At 30.7% G+C, this 14,491-nt stretch overlaps 1 protein-coding gene across 1 annotated transcript; it reads right to left on the bottom strand.

Annotated features, from left to right (window-relative positions):
• Window positions 1–8,112: 8,112 nt before the first annotated feature.
• LOC106658787 (L-lactate dehydrogenase) lies at window positions 8,113–11,510 on the bottom strand. The gene is made up of 6 exons (XM_014380909.2): window positions 11,363–11,510; window positions 9,576–9,711; window positions 9,016–9,481; window positions 8,703–8,944; window positions 8,562–8,582; window positions 8,113–8,449 (listed from the first exon to the last, which is right to left on the bottom strand). The coding sequence occupies exons 2-6, from the start codon at window positions 9,699–9,701 to the stop codon at window positions 8,285–8,287; spliced, it is 1,020 nt and encodes a 339-aa protein (XP_014236395.1). The 5' UTR covers window positions 9,702–9,711; window positions 11,363–11,510; the 3' UTR covers window positions 8,113–8,284.
• Window positions 11,511–14,491: the final 2,981 nt, after the last annotated feature.

Raw genomic sequence — 14,491 nt, 5'->3', positions numbered from 1 at the left:
AAAAAAATTGTATAGGCTTCGTCCTTGATACATTCGACAATAAATGCAATTTAATTCAACATGATTCACCGTACCGTTTTCTAGATAATGCTCTACACACGTTACACACACACATACATACACACACCCACACACACAAATATGTAACCCCGCGAAGTAATGCCTAACAGTGGTCCCGCGGGGAATAAACAAAGGCAGACGAAGAGGATGGGTTTTAGTCGGTATTAATAGAGAGGCACACTATACGCCCACACAACACCTGTACACACACAGCATTACACTACTTGAGTCCGACATATCCATGCGACAAACACCTTGTCGCATGTTGAATCCGTAAATAGGATTTCCCTCCTCTCCCCCCCCNCCCCCCCCCCCCCAAAAAAAATATGTAAAAAAATATGTAAAAAAATATGTAAAAAAAATATGTAAATATGTAAACACAAATATGTAAACCAAATTGTCCTACGAGGTCTGGTTTAAAAACTCATATCCGAACCCATCACATAGCTTCCTCTATGGAGGAAACAAAAATCCTTGACAAATCGTACATTGACTGTTAAAATGCCATCTATCAACAGTTACAATAGTGTCGATTCGATTTTTAAACATATTTTGAATCCGTTTCTATTTTAATTAAATTTCTTAATTTTTAAAATTTTAATAAATGTGACTAGATACAACCTTTAATAATTAATTAGAAGTTATTTAATTTGAAAATTTAGAAGTTCGTAAGACTAGAAAAATAGAAGAAAAATTCATAATAAGAGAAAATACCCAACATTTACAGAAGAATTGCTTATAATTAAAATTTTTGATAGCAGTTTTAATCAGAAAAATAAGTAAAGTAAAATTACCAGTATTGGACAAATTTTCGACTCCCCAAAAAAATTGATTCGGGTTGAAAATAACTTTAAATTACATTTTTTAACTCCCAAAGAGGTTCTGTTTTAATAATATGACTCTTATGAGTCCAAGTTAGCCAATATCTCGAGAAAATTTGCATCAAAGTTTAAACAAATAACACGGGTTTATATGGAAACACATACAAAATTAAGTTATTTATACAGTTTACCAAAAAAAAATCAAAGTTTTCTCACAGATAATTAAATACAAATGAAAGATAAAGTTTTCTTCTTTCTGACGGTATGTCTCAAAAGTCAGGTAATCAGTCATTTTCTCAATATTTTTGGGATGAAAGAGGCTATGATGCAAAACAAAGCCTAAACATTTTTTATTAATTTTTGTTATCATAATAAATAATCCCAAATTTTTTCAGATTTTTTCATAGAAAGCGTAACAGTCTAGAGCCGAAAAGCTATATTTTAGTCACAGAAGCCAGAGCTTCGAATGAAAAGTTTTTAAACAATATTATTCGAATTTTTTGTCAAATTTTGAAACTTTAATTTTCTAGGCATTTTTTTCGTTGAAAGCTTTCCTCTCTAATCTAGAGTATGGAAAAAATCAAAAACCATTTTAATCGTCTCTTAATTGTTCTTCAAATGTCTTCAGAATTTCATTTTTCAATATAAATGTTTATTGATTTTTTCTGAAGGCCTGAAATTTAAAAAATCTGAAAAAATTCAAGGTTGTTTAGATTGTTGAAAAGTACCTTCATTAATTTTTCAGATTTTTTAAGTAAACAATGGCTTCGGAATAGATATAGATAGAAAATATACCTTCTTCCGGAGGGTGAAGTTTAATATTTTGGTTTTGGAACTCTTTTACTGTGCACAACTATATAATATGACAAAAGTGCATCAAGATCGATGACACACGTGTACACAATTATTTGGGAAATTCGGAGCCTTACCCTCATATATTACGCGTTGTAAAAATCTTGTAAAAATCTAGCTGCTTCAAAGTTTTAGAAAGTCGATTTCTAAAAAAAAATAAATCTCACAACAAAATCTTGTTTATTTATATTATATATGAGCGCGTCCAGCATAAGTCGGCCACCCCGCGCGATTACGGCATTTTTGGCCGAAAGTGTCGTATGTTTAGCTCGCTCGGAAACGTTTAGCAAGAGTCAAAAAAATAATCCAAACCCATAGATCGATAGATTTTTTCCTCTTCTTTCTAGTGGTGTAACTCAAAAAATTCTTAAAAATTGATTTTGAGGTTAAAACTCGACTTGAATGTTTAAGTCCATTTTCCCAAAAAATGTATCCTCCGATTGCAATTTAAACCGCACCAATCGAAAGAGGAGGCAAAAATCTATCGAAAACGATGTTTTCCAGGATGGAGAAATGATAAGAACTATTAAAGATATCGAGATGAATAGCGCGGGACGGCGCGCGCGGGCCTGTTTTCCTGCCTATGTCTTTTCGACTCGCTAAAAAAATGCTGAAAAAATAATTTAAACACGTAAATCGATAGATTTTTTCCTCTTCTTTCGATTGGTAATGTTAATTTTGAGGTCAAAATTGAAATACTAGAAGAAATATTGACTTAAAAATTCAAGTCAAGTTTTGACTATGAAAAAAATTTTTGGGAATTTTTTCAATAACACCATCAGAAAGAGGAGGAAAAAATCTATCGATTTACGTGTTAACATTATTTTTCCAGCCCTTTTTAAGCGATTACGAGGGAGTCGAAAAGACAAAGACACGGCGCCGTGTGTGTGCCGCCGCTGGCGCACGAAAAACAGGTCCGCGCGCGCCGTCCCGCGCTATTCATCTCGATATCTTTAATAGTTCTTATCATTTCTCCATCCTGGAAAACATGGTTTTCGATAGATTTTTGCCTCCTCTTTCGATTGGTGCAGTTTAAATTGCAATCGGAGGATACATTTTTTGGGAAAATGGACTTAAACATTCAAGTCGAGTTTTAACCTCAAAATCAATTTTTAAGAATTTTTTGAGTTACACCACTAGAAAGAGGAGGAAAAAATCTATCGATCCATGGGTTTGGATTTTTTTTCTGACCCTTGGTAAACGTTTCCGAGCGAGCTAAACATACGACACTTTCGGCCAAAAATGCCGTAATCGCGCGGGGTGGCCGACTTATGCTGGACGCGCTCATATATGTGGCTAAATAAAACTTTTTTACCAAACCGTGCGTATGTATGTCACCGATCTTGACGCGGTATGCTATGAGTTATATAGAAAAAGAGTCCCAAAGTCAAAATTCTAGACCCCTATAGTCGCTTGCACTCTCCTGACTCGACATGCACGTCTTTTATCTATTTCCACCTATTCTGAAACTGTATTTGACCCTAAAAATCTGAAAACATTCTGAAAGTATATTTCAATCGTGCAAGCAACCTTGAATTTTTTCAGATTTATTAGATGTTGTAGGATTTCAAAAAAAGTTAGGGAAGTTTAATACTAGAGAAGCCATTAGTGCAAAAAAGTCGGGGCAGTGCGTTTTCGTTAAATTTATTATAAAGTCTTTGTTTATTTCATTTTTTTAAATTGAACTTTTAAAAATAGCAAAACTGCTAAACACAAGAAGGAGTGCGCAGCGCGTTGAAAGTAGGGCTTATTTTTTTTTAAATTCGATGCTTTCTTAAACATTTAACCATTACCTACAAACCGAGCGAGCGGTAGTGAGCGAAGAAGGCCGCTAGTTACTATTACTTATTGCAAATATCGATCAAATTAACGCATTTGTATTTTCTTTACTTATTCAAATAATTTATTATTTTTGAGTGTCAAACTGCAGTTCTGTATTTTATTGTTGTCCAAGTAAAGGGCGTTTTCTCTTGATAGTGTCATCCCCAATGTACATAGTACGAACACGAGTAGTACAGCTAAAATTTACAGACAATATAGGTACAAAATAGTTATTTATGTAACAAGTGCCCAAAAGGCGTTTTTGGGCACGAGTGTGCGGAAAAAGACACGAGTGCCGGCTATGCCGGCACGAGTGGGTGTTTTTTCCGCACACTGTGCGCAAAAAGCTGGGCACGTGTTGCATACAAAATTTTATGCAATAGGAGACGAAAAATACTTTCATTTAAATGAGGCGTTTTACCGCACACCCGTGTCCAAAATGAGGCATTTTACCGCACACGAGTGTCCAAAAACGCTTTTTGCGCACTAAAAAATGTGCGAAAAAAGACATTTTTCGTCATACTATTGCATAAAATTATTTTGCAGAACAAATATTAATCAAATATTAATAATAATTTACATATTATATTATGTAAATTATCAAACGAGACAAAAGTGAGGTTTTTGAGTCCTGCAATTGAAAATAACATTTTTGTTTTTGCTGGATTGCCGAAAATGTTACTTTCAGTTTTGGTATCAAGAACACATTACGAATAATCTTGAATGGCAGCGCGCACATCATGTTAGGTGGAATACTTCATTGGTCTTTTACTACGAATAGAACGATAAAATTGTAATTGCATATTCGTTTATGATGTAATTACGGTGAACGCACAAGCTTGTTTTCTTTTTTATATTCGATTACAAACCTGTCAGTCATCATCCTTCAAAAAATATAAATGAAATGTTTCTTTGTCGTTTACATTTCAGTTTTTTAAAAAATAATAATATAATTAACACTTTTTTTACTCTTATTTTTTACGATGAAAAAATAGCTGCCGTGAAAAAGAATACAGGTGTTGCTTATAGGGTAAATATGCCAGTTTACGGACACTTGAAGAATTTTTTTACTTTGTCCGATTGAGCTCACTGCGTATTGAATTCAAGATATTTTTTCAAAATACCATTCGATTGAAAATTTTGTCAGCTTTGAAACGAGTGGTATATCGTAATATGGTATACGAATGCCCAATTCATGTAGCAGAGTGATTTTTTGAAAAAAAAAAACTAAAATATTCAGTTTCCAGACACTACAATAGTGGTTTTTAAAATTGTCAAAATCGATAAATTACCATCGAAAATTTAAATTTCACAAAATACGTGTTCTTGCAGTCAAATTTTACTTTAATCCAATTTTTGAACCCTTCATTATTTTTATGCGAATTAAAAATGTGTATAAATAACCTTCAAGTACAATGCAATTGATGATACCACGATTAGTTTAGTTAACTACTTTTTTGTTCATCGAAATGCCGAATTTCATTATTTTTCATCTCGAAAACTATTGTGTTCAGAGAAAACATTCATAGAAAAAAAATATCTTTGGAATGATTAAAGAACATCCTTAAATTTATTTTGACTAACCGCATCGTATTTTTGGCAAATGTAGACCTCGAGGTTACGATCTGTATGCATTTTCACCTCATAAAAAAATTATAAAGGGTTCAAAAATTGGATTAATAAAAAGGTTACCTTAAAAACATATTTTTTTTAGATACAATTACAATTTTTGATGGTAACTTGTCGATTTAGGCAATTTTAAATGCCACCATTGAATACAGCACCCTAAAAAATATAGTAGTCATAGTAAATATATGGTAGTTTTCACCATTTTTCCCGTTCCAATTTAGTCGGCGTAATAGCTCAAAATTGCATGTCTTCTGAGCATTAATCGGTTAAACAGCTTAAACATGTATAAAATACAAGAGAAGAAAGATAAAATAGTTTATCTGGTTATTATAAAATGTATGAGAATTATTCAAAATCTAGTTTCCGGAAACTAGAACTCTGACATCCAGAATAACCAGTAACCAAATGTTTAAATATTCAATGCTAAAACGTACGTTTCAGGTCAGAAATTTATTTTTTAGTTATCAATTGATAATGTTAGATTTTTTTTTTACTAAAAGTTGAAAATTTTTATATTTCATTATTCTTTTCTGAAGTCTAGCTAATGATTTTTTTCAAAAATAAGTAATATTGAAATACGGGCTTACAACAATTGAAAATATATAATATATTCGAGTCAAATTAATTATTTATTTACATAAATTCATTTCACGATGCAGAAGGAAATATTTTTAAAAACTATTGAACTATGAAATCAACTACAAGCAAAAAATCGTTGCCGATAAATATCACCCATGTGTAGGTTATATTACGTCAATTGTGACCACTCAAAAATAGTATATTTCTCAACGGGTGCACTTATGGTTTTTAAGCAAAACGAGGGATTATAGCACGAGCCGAAGGCGAGTGCTGTAACGAGTTTTGTTAAAAATCATATATTCATAATTTAAAAACCGTTTCAGTTAATGACTCAGCCATTACTGTTACCGACCGAGTCTAGACAATGTAACTTTGAATAACTTTTTTATCTTAAAGTCCCAGTTAATCATAATTGTTATTCCATGTGGCACACTGTAAGGCTATTGATACAAATGATTTTAATAGTTGTTAATTCAATTATTTTCTTGGGTAACCTAGAGGTATTATCAAATCGAAAGTTGGATAATACTTTTTCCTTGTGTCAGTGAAATCGTGTATGTCCTCGTTGGTAATTTACTTTGTACCAACATAATTAACATAACAATTATGGGGTTCTCTGATGAAAAAAGTCTGTTATAAACGTTTAAGAACTTTTAAAACTCTTGTCAGTTCAAATACAAAGCATGATTTGAGACCGCCTTTATAAAAGTTTATAAAAGTTATCATTTTTAAGAGGTTTCGTATTTTTTCAAACAACATTATTTGAAAATGAATAAATAAATAAATGAATAAATAAATAAATAAATAAATAAACTATGAAAGTTAAAATATGTTTATAAAAATTCAAACGTTTATAAGAATAAATAAAAGATTAACAACGTTTGTAAAAGAAAATTTTCAGGGGTATTAACTAGGCAACAGTGAGACATTCTCTACAATTTTGACAGCTGTAATGGTAATTTTTTATTTTTCCGATAGTCTTAATTGTATACATGTTATCTTTTGATTTCCAGTCTAGATTCCAATTAATTATTTAGAATTTTATGTTATTGTGAAATTCGTGTAGCTGTACAATTCAAATCATATGATAAAAATGGCATTGGTACAACTGGTATCTACCATACCTACATTAACAAAAGTGCCGAAATTTTTTTCCATGTTTTGGACCTTGAAAAGACTTCGCATATATATATATGATTTTATGTAAAATTTAATGCTCTTTCAGAATTTGGGCTCAAACTTTTTTTTTAATTTGATGCTTCGTTAAAAAGTTGTGATTGTTAAAACAAAAAAAAATGTAAAAAGTAGTGCGAAAAATTGACTTTCAAAATTTTTTGAGATCATTTTTGAAAATTGGACTTAACGAATTTTCTGGAAAATCGCACTCCAAAAATTCTGAAAAAATTTGAAAGTGTTCCTTCATCAATCTTGAGACTTTTTTGTTCGATAAACTTTTTTCATAAACTACCTTTTTTCATATGATTACCTCTGATTATATTTATAACTTGAGTTTTTCACCGCATTAGTTCGCACAAATTTTTACGTATATTTTTTTGTTTAAACAGTTATAACTTTTTAACGAAGCATTAAATTAAAAAAAAAATTTAAGCCCAAATTCTGAAAGGGAATTAAATTTTACATAAAATCATTGAATACAAACCTTGAATACATGCGAAGTCTATTCAAGGTCAAAAACATGGAAAAAAATCGCATCGATTTGGGCTTTAATGGGGTATGCATGTTTCATTCAGCACGCCTTTTACTAATTCAACAAGTTTGTAAAAAAAGTTCAATACGCATGAATAATTTATTTGCTCAATATCGTAATAAATTAATTGTTTTTTATTCAATTGAAAAATTTTTTTATGTTTATCTGAGACATGTTCAATTTTAAGTTAAAGTATCTGCATGAGAAATAATATTCATTGTATAACTTTAGATATTTAAATCACAGATGATGATTAATTCCAATTTCTCGTGTTTCTATGCTTTCACCATTGCGTATTTTGGCGAGGATCTCAAATTTTCTCTAATGTCAGATGTTTGCACCTAAACTTCAATATGGCTACGTATCATTGGTAAACATTTTCTATAATTAGAACGAGAGATGATAAACTTTGTGCACTAATTATAGACAGAGAAAATCTTTGAAGCTCTCCCGCATTTTTGGACTATAATTATAAAATATTGTAAAAATTTAGAGTATGAAATCAAGATCGATAATATAAATTTAATATGAAATTATTTTGAGGTTTTGATCATTTTTAGGATGAGATTAGATTGTACATTTAAAATAACATTCAGAAACGTGTAATAGCTAACTCAAATTTATTTATATTAGTTTATTCAAGGCTGAAAATACTACATTGTGTAATTCTTCAACACTATTGTATTATTAATTAATCACTTAAAATACGTTTCAGTGTAAATATAGTGTCTTGCAAATTTGCGAGATGTATGAGTTTGTGCAACACCATAAATACTAGTGAAAAGTTACAAAATTAAATTTAAATAATTTCAGATCATATTTTCAGATTCTTTATTGAGTTTGCCATTGTATTAGCAGAGGTATGAAGCATTTGGCGCTCTTCACAAGTTAATGATTGTTCAACAACAGAGGCTATTCCGTCTATGCATAAGGAACAGGGAAGTGATAAGAATACTTCATGTTCGATGCCATGAAAACCCTGTTTAAAAAAAAAAAAATTAAGAAAAATTAGTTAATATAATGAATACTCTAATTTTATAACTATCAATTCAAGAAATATATTTTTTTTACGTAAGAAAAAAGATACTCACTTGATTTTGAACCTTTTTTTCCTGAGTTATTTATGAGTTAGGTTGTAAAAATCAGTGGATACAATGCAAAAAAAAATACATTCAAAATAAACTTTGTATTCAAAATTGTATAAAGATAAATGATTGATTGAAATAACTTACGCAAACGAGAGTAGAAACTGCATGAATTTGGTTTGAGTTACGAAGAATAGCTGAAGTGAGATTAGCACATGCAAGTCCAATAGCCCAAGATGTATATCCCTTAAGTTTGATAACTTCGTAAGCACTTGAAATTACTTGTTTATGAATTTCATTCCATTTCTCTTGGTCGCATTCTGTGCCAACGGTCGGGTCGATATCACGCAACCGTACCCCGGCTATGTTAACACCAGACCATACGGGTACTGCATCAAAGGAAGTCAATTATTCCGAGTTGATCGGTTATAATCTACGATGTATAGTATTTACCACTTACCACTTGTATCACCGTGTTCTCCAATAATCCAGCTGTGAACAGAGGTAGGTGCGATGTTGAATTTTTGCGCTATCAAAAATCGAAATCGGGCCGAATCCAAATGCGTGCCACTACCGATCACCCGATTTTTGGGCAAACCAGATAACTTCCAAGCCACGTATGTGAGAATGTCAACTGGATTTGAAACGATCAATAAAATAGTGTTTGGGCTGTGCTGAACAAGTTTCGGTATGATGCCTTTAAAAATTTCCGTGTTACGTTGCACCAGATCAAGCCTTGTTTCTCCTTCGCGCTGACGCGCACCGGCTGTTACGATGCATATCTTTGATCCAGCTGATGCTTCAAAATCAGTACTTGCATTGACTTTCGCGTTTTCCAAAAAACAACTGCCATGTTGGAGATCCAGCATTTCGCCTTTCAGTTTGTCCTTCATCACATCGATTAAAACCACATCGCTTGAAATTTTCTAAAATTTCATTGCATCAAAAATTATTATTCATTCATGAATTAATGATTCGTAATTTGTCGTGAAGTCTGAAGTAACATTTTTCTACATCTACCTTAGATAAAATACTGAAGGCACATGCCAATCCAACTTGACCAACACCCACCACAGTGACTTTATCATTGCCTGCATTTGTTGACTCAATAATTGAAGTAAACAATTTCTCTTTTATCGTAGACATTTTTCGATACCTGTTTAGGATGATCATAAAACCATAATACAAATAATTAAAGATTTATTATGAAATTATTGATATTATATTATAGATCATTACTGAAGGAGATTTATAAGATTGATGAGAAACTCCTTGCATAAATCTTCACCAAATTCATTTAAGTGATAAATGACATACGATGGTATTTTTTATTTTATATCGATTTCAAAATCTTTTTTGATTTTCCGCTTTGAAAATTTTTAGATTTTGTAAAGGCTTGAATTCCTTTTGAAGCCAAAACCCCCTTTTTTTGACGAAAATAATTTTATTAGGACGATACGGAGCCTTGAAAAATATGGAAAAATTTTTTTCTTGCTTTTTTCATCAAAATGCATAACCTCAAATTTTTTCAGTATTTAAATGAAGGCGATAGCTTATATAGTCGAAAAATGCTATTTTTAACAAAAGAAAGTTCCTAGAACCCGATGGTTCTAGTAAAAAAATTTAAAAATATTTTTTTTTAATTCGTTGTCAAATTTTAATAAATTTTGATCCTTTCAAGTTTCCGATTGAAGCTTCATAGCTCAATCTAGAGCATCAAAATAGTTTTATCATTCTTTAAAGTCTTCAGATACGTCTTCAGAATTTTGCATTAATCTTTGTGATTGTATGATAAGTAAACATGATTTTATTTCAACAATTTTGAACTTGAAAAGCAAGTAATTTATGAAAACAAGTTTTTTAAAAAAGAGTTTAGAATCGATCGATCAATAGAATTTTAATGGAAAATTTTTAATTATTTTTGACTTTTGTAGTCCACCATTTTTTTCAAATTAGACATGTTCTTTGATAAATATCGAGCACAACTTTTTCAAGTCTGTTAATAGTTCAATTTATTCGAAAAATTTGCTATTTTTCAATTAGAAAATGAAGCGATTCACAAAAAAGTAATGGATAAAAAAATGATTGTTATTGATCATAGAGTACTACTGTATTTTTTCAGAATTTTTTAAATTTATTTTGGAATAATGAAAAAATAAATTTTTAATAATAATTCAACTGAAAATTTTTTAAATATAGTGATACTAATCAAAGGAGAGGGGAGTAAAAAACTGAAAAAATTTCCAGTAAATGAATGTATACTCTATTAATAAAAAAAATGTAATAATATAATATTATAGATTCAAAATTGTTAACATATCTTCGTAATTTTACGTCTGTATGTTATAAATACATAATAAAACATTTTTTTTGAAAGAATGAATATAAATCATTTTAACATATGATTAAAAACTAAAAATTGATATTATATGCTTTATGCACACGTAAATTTTATTACTGGCATTTTTACGGTCTAAGAAAAAACAGAAATTTGAAGGTTAATAATTGTTTGACAAATCGTGCAGTATTTTTATGTTCGAATGAAGTGTTTTAATAGTAAGAGTTTTTATAGAGAATATTTTAATTGAAGTAATGCGATAAATAACACGAATTTCACATTTTTTAGTCAAGATTTTCATGTTTTATTGATGACGTATGCAGCATTATTTACAATTTTAATTTAATATAATAATTATATTTTAATAACAAAATTATTCGAATCTATGATAAAAGTAACGTTATTGCATCATAAAATAAATTTGAAAAAAAAATTCATTCGTGAAAGTTATTTAGGTAAAAAGACTCACTTTTTATATAAATGGAGATTTAAACTTGACTATTGTTTTATTGTTGATCTTGTGTGCCGAACACTCTACTTTGGTCGAAGACCCGACTCAATTGGTTGGCATCTATAGTGATGAAAGTACGTAGCACAGCGTACTCCTTCCAACTCGACATACGTGTGCAGACTGATAGACTACACTATCGTAGAAGCGTAGCTCGCACTCCGAAGGGCAAGTACGGTAGACGTGTTGTAGAGCACGTGCTCACAAATTCTGTGTATAGAGGGCTATTTGCGGCATGAAATGAATCAGAGAAGCTATTGTTTATTTTCATACATCGTTTATTATTTCAAAATACATATGTTCTTAAGATTTTGGGTATTGGAGCTTCTAATAATATTTTTAATGAATTATTCAAGTTTGTAACACGCGAAAAAATGAATTGTACAGAAAATTTCTTTTTTCTTTCGAGGATGATGACATTTCGAATAGAAATTCATAAAGCAGCTAGTGGATATCTACCGGTAAACGCATGCGTTAAATCAAGGGCGATTGATTTTTTTTCCTTTGCGGTAAAGTAACAATTATGAATCATAGTTTGTGAATAAGTGATACATATAAGATAATAAAAAATCCAAGGCCGTCCAATGATCTCTGATATTAAACCATTGAATGAAATAAATTATGAAAAAATTCACTCTGCAATCGAATCAAACGTTTATGAAAAAGCCACTGAAAATTCATTATCACAGAGCTTCTTCTTGTAAAGTGGAAAAAAATGTTTTTTGGTGACAATATTATCCCATTATATGACCGATGCTCGTACACTATGTATAAAACGATTCGTTTCCTAACGGAAAACGTAAACAAAGCCTTATGAGGGCCGTCTGTGTGTATAACTTCTTTGTTCTGCTCACGTTTTCTGCTGGGAAACAAATCGTTTATACACATAATGTACATAAGATGTAAATCGATTCGATTTCAAGCAACGTATACAGAGCGAGTAAGGGGCTCTGCATATGCTATCCTGTATACTATTATTATTGGTGTTGTGTATGTCATATCACCCACTTCACTGAAGTTCGGTTTTCTACTTGAAATCGACTCGATTAATATCTAGTGTTCACACAAAATTTTATATAGATATGTACAGGTGAGTTATTTTTGCTACTAAGTTATCGCTCAAGTAATAAGTCCCAAATTTTTTCTGATATCTTCAATACACACTTGTCATACTTTCACGTCTAAAGGATCCAGCTTCATTTTTATTTCAGTGTAAGCCTTTTTTTAAGCATGAAAACCTAAATTAAAAATTTCAGTTGTTCACAGCATTATTACGGAGGGCTCCACAGAGCCGTTTTTAGAAAATCGGCCTAGTATAAAAATTATTTGAATTTATACTTATAATGCTCGGTCGGTCAAAATCGGGGCTTCGGCATCACCTTAAAGGCGGAAAGAGGATCTTTACAGGATTTCAGAAACAATAAAATTAATTTTTTCGCATATAGTGAATTGAATTTATTTTTAAATTGTGTAATTATAATAAATAGTTATTATAAAAAAATTCGGTAAACACTGTAACTCAAAATCTACTTGATCAATCCTTTTCAAAATTGAATACATGCAATATGAGAGCATGGCGTCCAAATGATCTTGTGTATGATCGTTTTTATTATTATTATTATAAATTTTACAACAACAAAAAAGATGCTTTTTCTTCAATATTTTTTAAAATTCACCTAAGAATTTGTAATGTATGAAAATGAGTAATGAGTAGGGAGCCGTGGGTTATGCTTTATATGGGTCAGATTCAGAATTTTTCAAATAAACCTGCGGGCGAGGTTCACGGATTTTCCTGAAATTTTGGTTTGTTATAGTACATCATAAAAGGGTCCCATGACCAAAATTTTAGACACCCTCCTCCCTCCTACCCTCCACCCCCGCTATAAACGTTTACTATCTATTTATATTTATTCTGAAGCCCTGAAGTAATTAAAAAATCTGAAACAATTCATGAAGGTACTTTTCAACAATCTAAACAATCTTGAATTTTTTCAGATTTTTTGAGTGCTTCAGGCCTTCAGAAAAAATCATTGAAAATTACACTTGTTTTATTTTCGGTGAAATGGTTCGATGTACCAAAACGGAGTATTTTTTTTCTTAATTCTGACACCAAAAAACAATTCCTTGAATTTTTTCAGGACGATACGGAGCCTCGAAAAATCTGGAAAAATTTTTTTATTGGTTTTTTCATCAAAATACATTGCCGAGAATTTTTCAGATTTTTTAATTGAAGGCGATAGCGTCTGGAGCCGAAAAACGTTATTTTTAACAAAAAAGGTTCCTGGAACCCGATGGTTCTGTTAAAAAAAATTTGAAAATTTTTTTTTTGAATTCCTGGTCAAATTTTAATAAATTTAGACCGTTTCAAGTTTTCGATTGAAGCTTCCTAGCTCATTCTAGAACATAACAAAGATTAATGCGAAATTCTGAAGACGTTCATCATACTTGCATTATTTTTCAAATGTCTTCAAAATTTCGCATTAATCTTTGTTATGCTCTACAATAAGCTTCAATCAAAAACTTGAAACGGTCAAAATTTATTAAAATTTGACAAGGAATTCAAAAAAAATTTTTTCAATTATTTTTACTGGAACCATCGGGTTCCAAGAACCTTTTTCGTTGAAAATAACGTTTTTTGGCTTTAGATGCTATCGCCTTCAATTAAAAAATCTGAAAAAATTTGAGACTATGTATTTTGATGAACAAAAGAAGAAAAAAATTTTTCAGATTTTTTAAAGCTTCGTACCACCCTAAAAAAATTATTTTCGTGAAAAAAGCGGGTTTTCAGCTCTAGGCTCCATCGGCATGAATGAAAAATTCTGAAAAAATTCAAGGAATCGTTTTTTGGTGTCAGAATTAAGAAAAAAATGCTCCCGTCTTGTATATCGAACCATTTCACCGAAAATAAAATAGTTCAAATTTTCAATGATTTTTTCTGAAGGCCTGAAGCACTCGAAAAATCTGAAAAAATTTAGGGTTATATGGATCGTTGAAAAGTACCTTCATGAATTTTCTCAGAATTTTTAATTACTTCAGGGATTCAAAATAAATATGAATATAAAATAGACGCTTTTTGCGGGGGTGGGGGGT

This window comes from Trichogramma pretiosum, unplaced genomic scaffold, assembly GCF_000599845.2.
Source record: "Trichogramma pretiosum strain Unisexual culture from Peru unplaced genomic scaffold, Tpre_2.0 scaffold171, whole genome shotgun sequence".
NCBI lineage: Eukaryota > Metazoa > Arthropoda > Insecta > Hymenoptera > Trichogrammatidae > Trichogramma > Trichogramma pretiosum.
Note: the sequence above shows the minus strand (reverse complement) of the source record. Positions and strands in the feature narration are given on the sequence as shown.

Coding starts and splice junctions, on each gene's coding strand:
- LOC106658787 (XM_014380909.2), bottom strand. CDS start 9,701: ATGTCTACGATAAAAGAGAAATTGTTTACTTCAATTATTGAGTCAACA. Junction 8,945..9,015: donor AGAACACGGTGATACAAGTG/GTAAGTGGTAAA, acceptor CCTTTGATGCAG/TACCCGTATGGTCTGGTGTT. Junction 8,583..8,702: donor CAGTTTCTACTCTCGTTTGC/GTAAGTTATTTC, acceptor TAAATAACTCAG/GAAAAAAAGGTTCAAAATCA.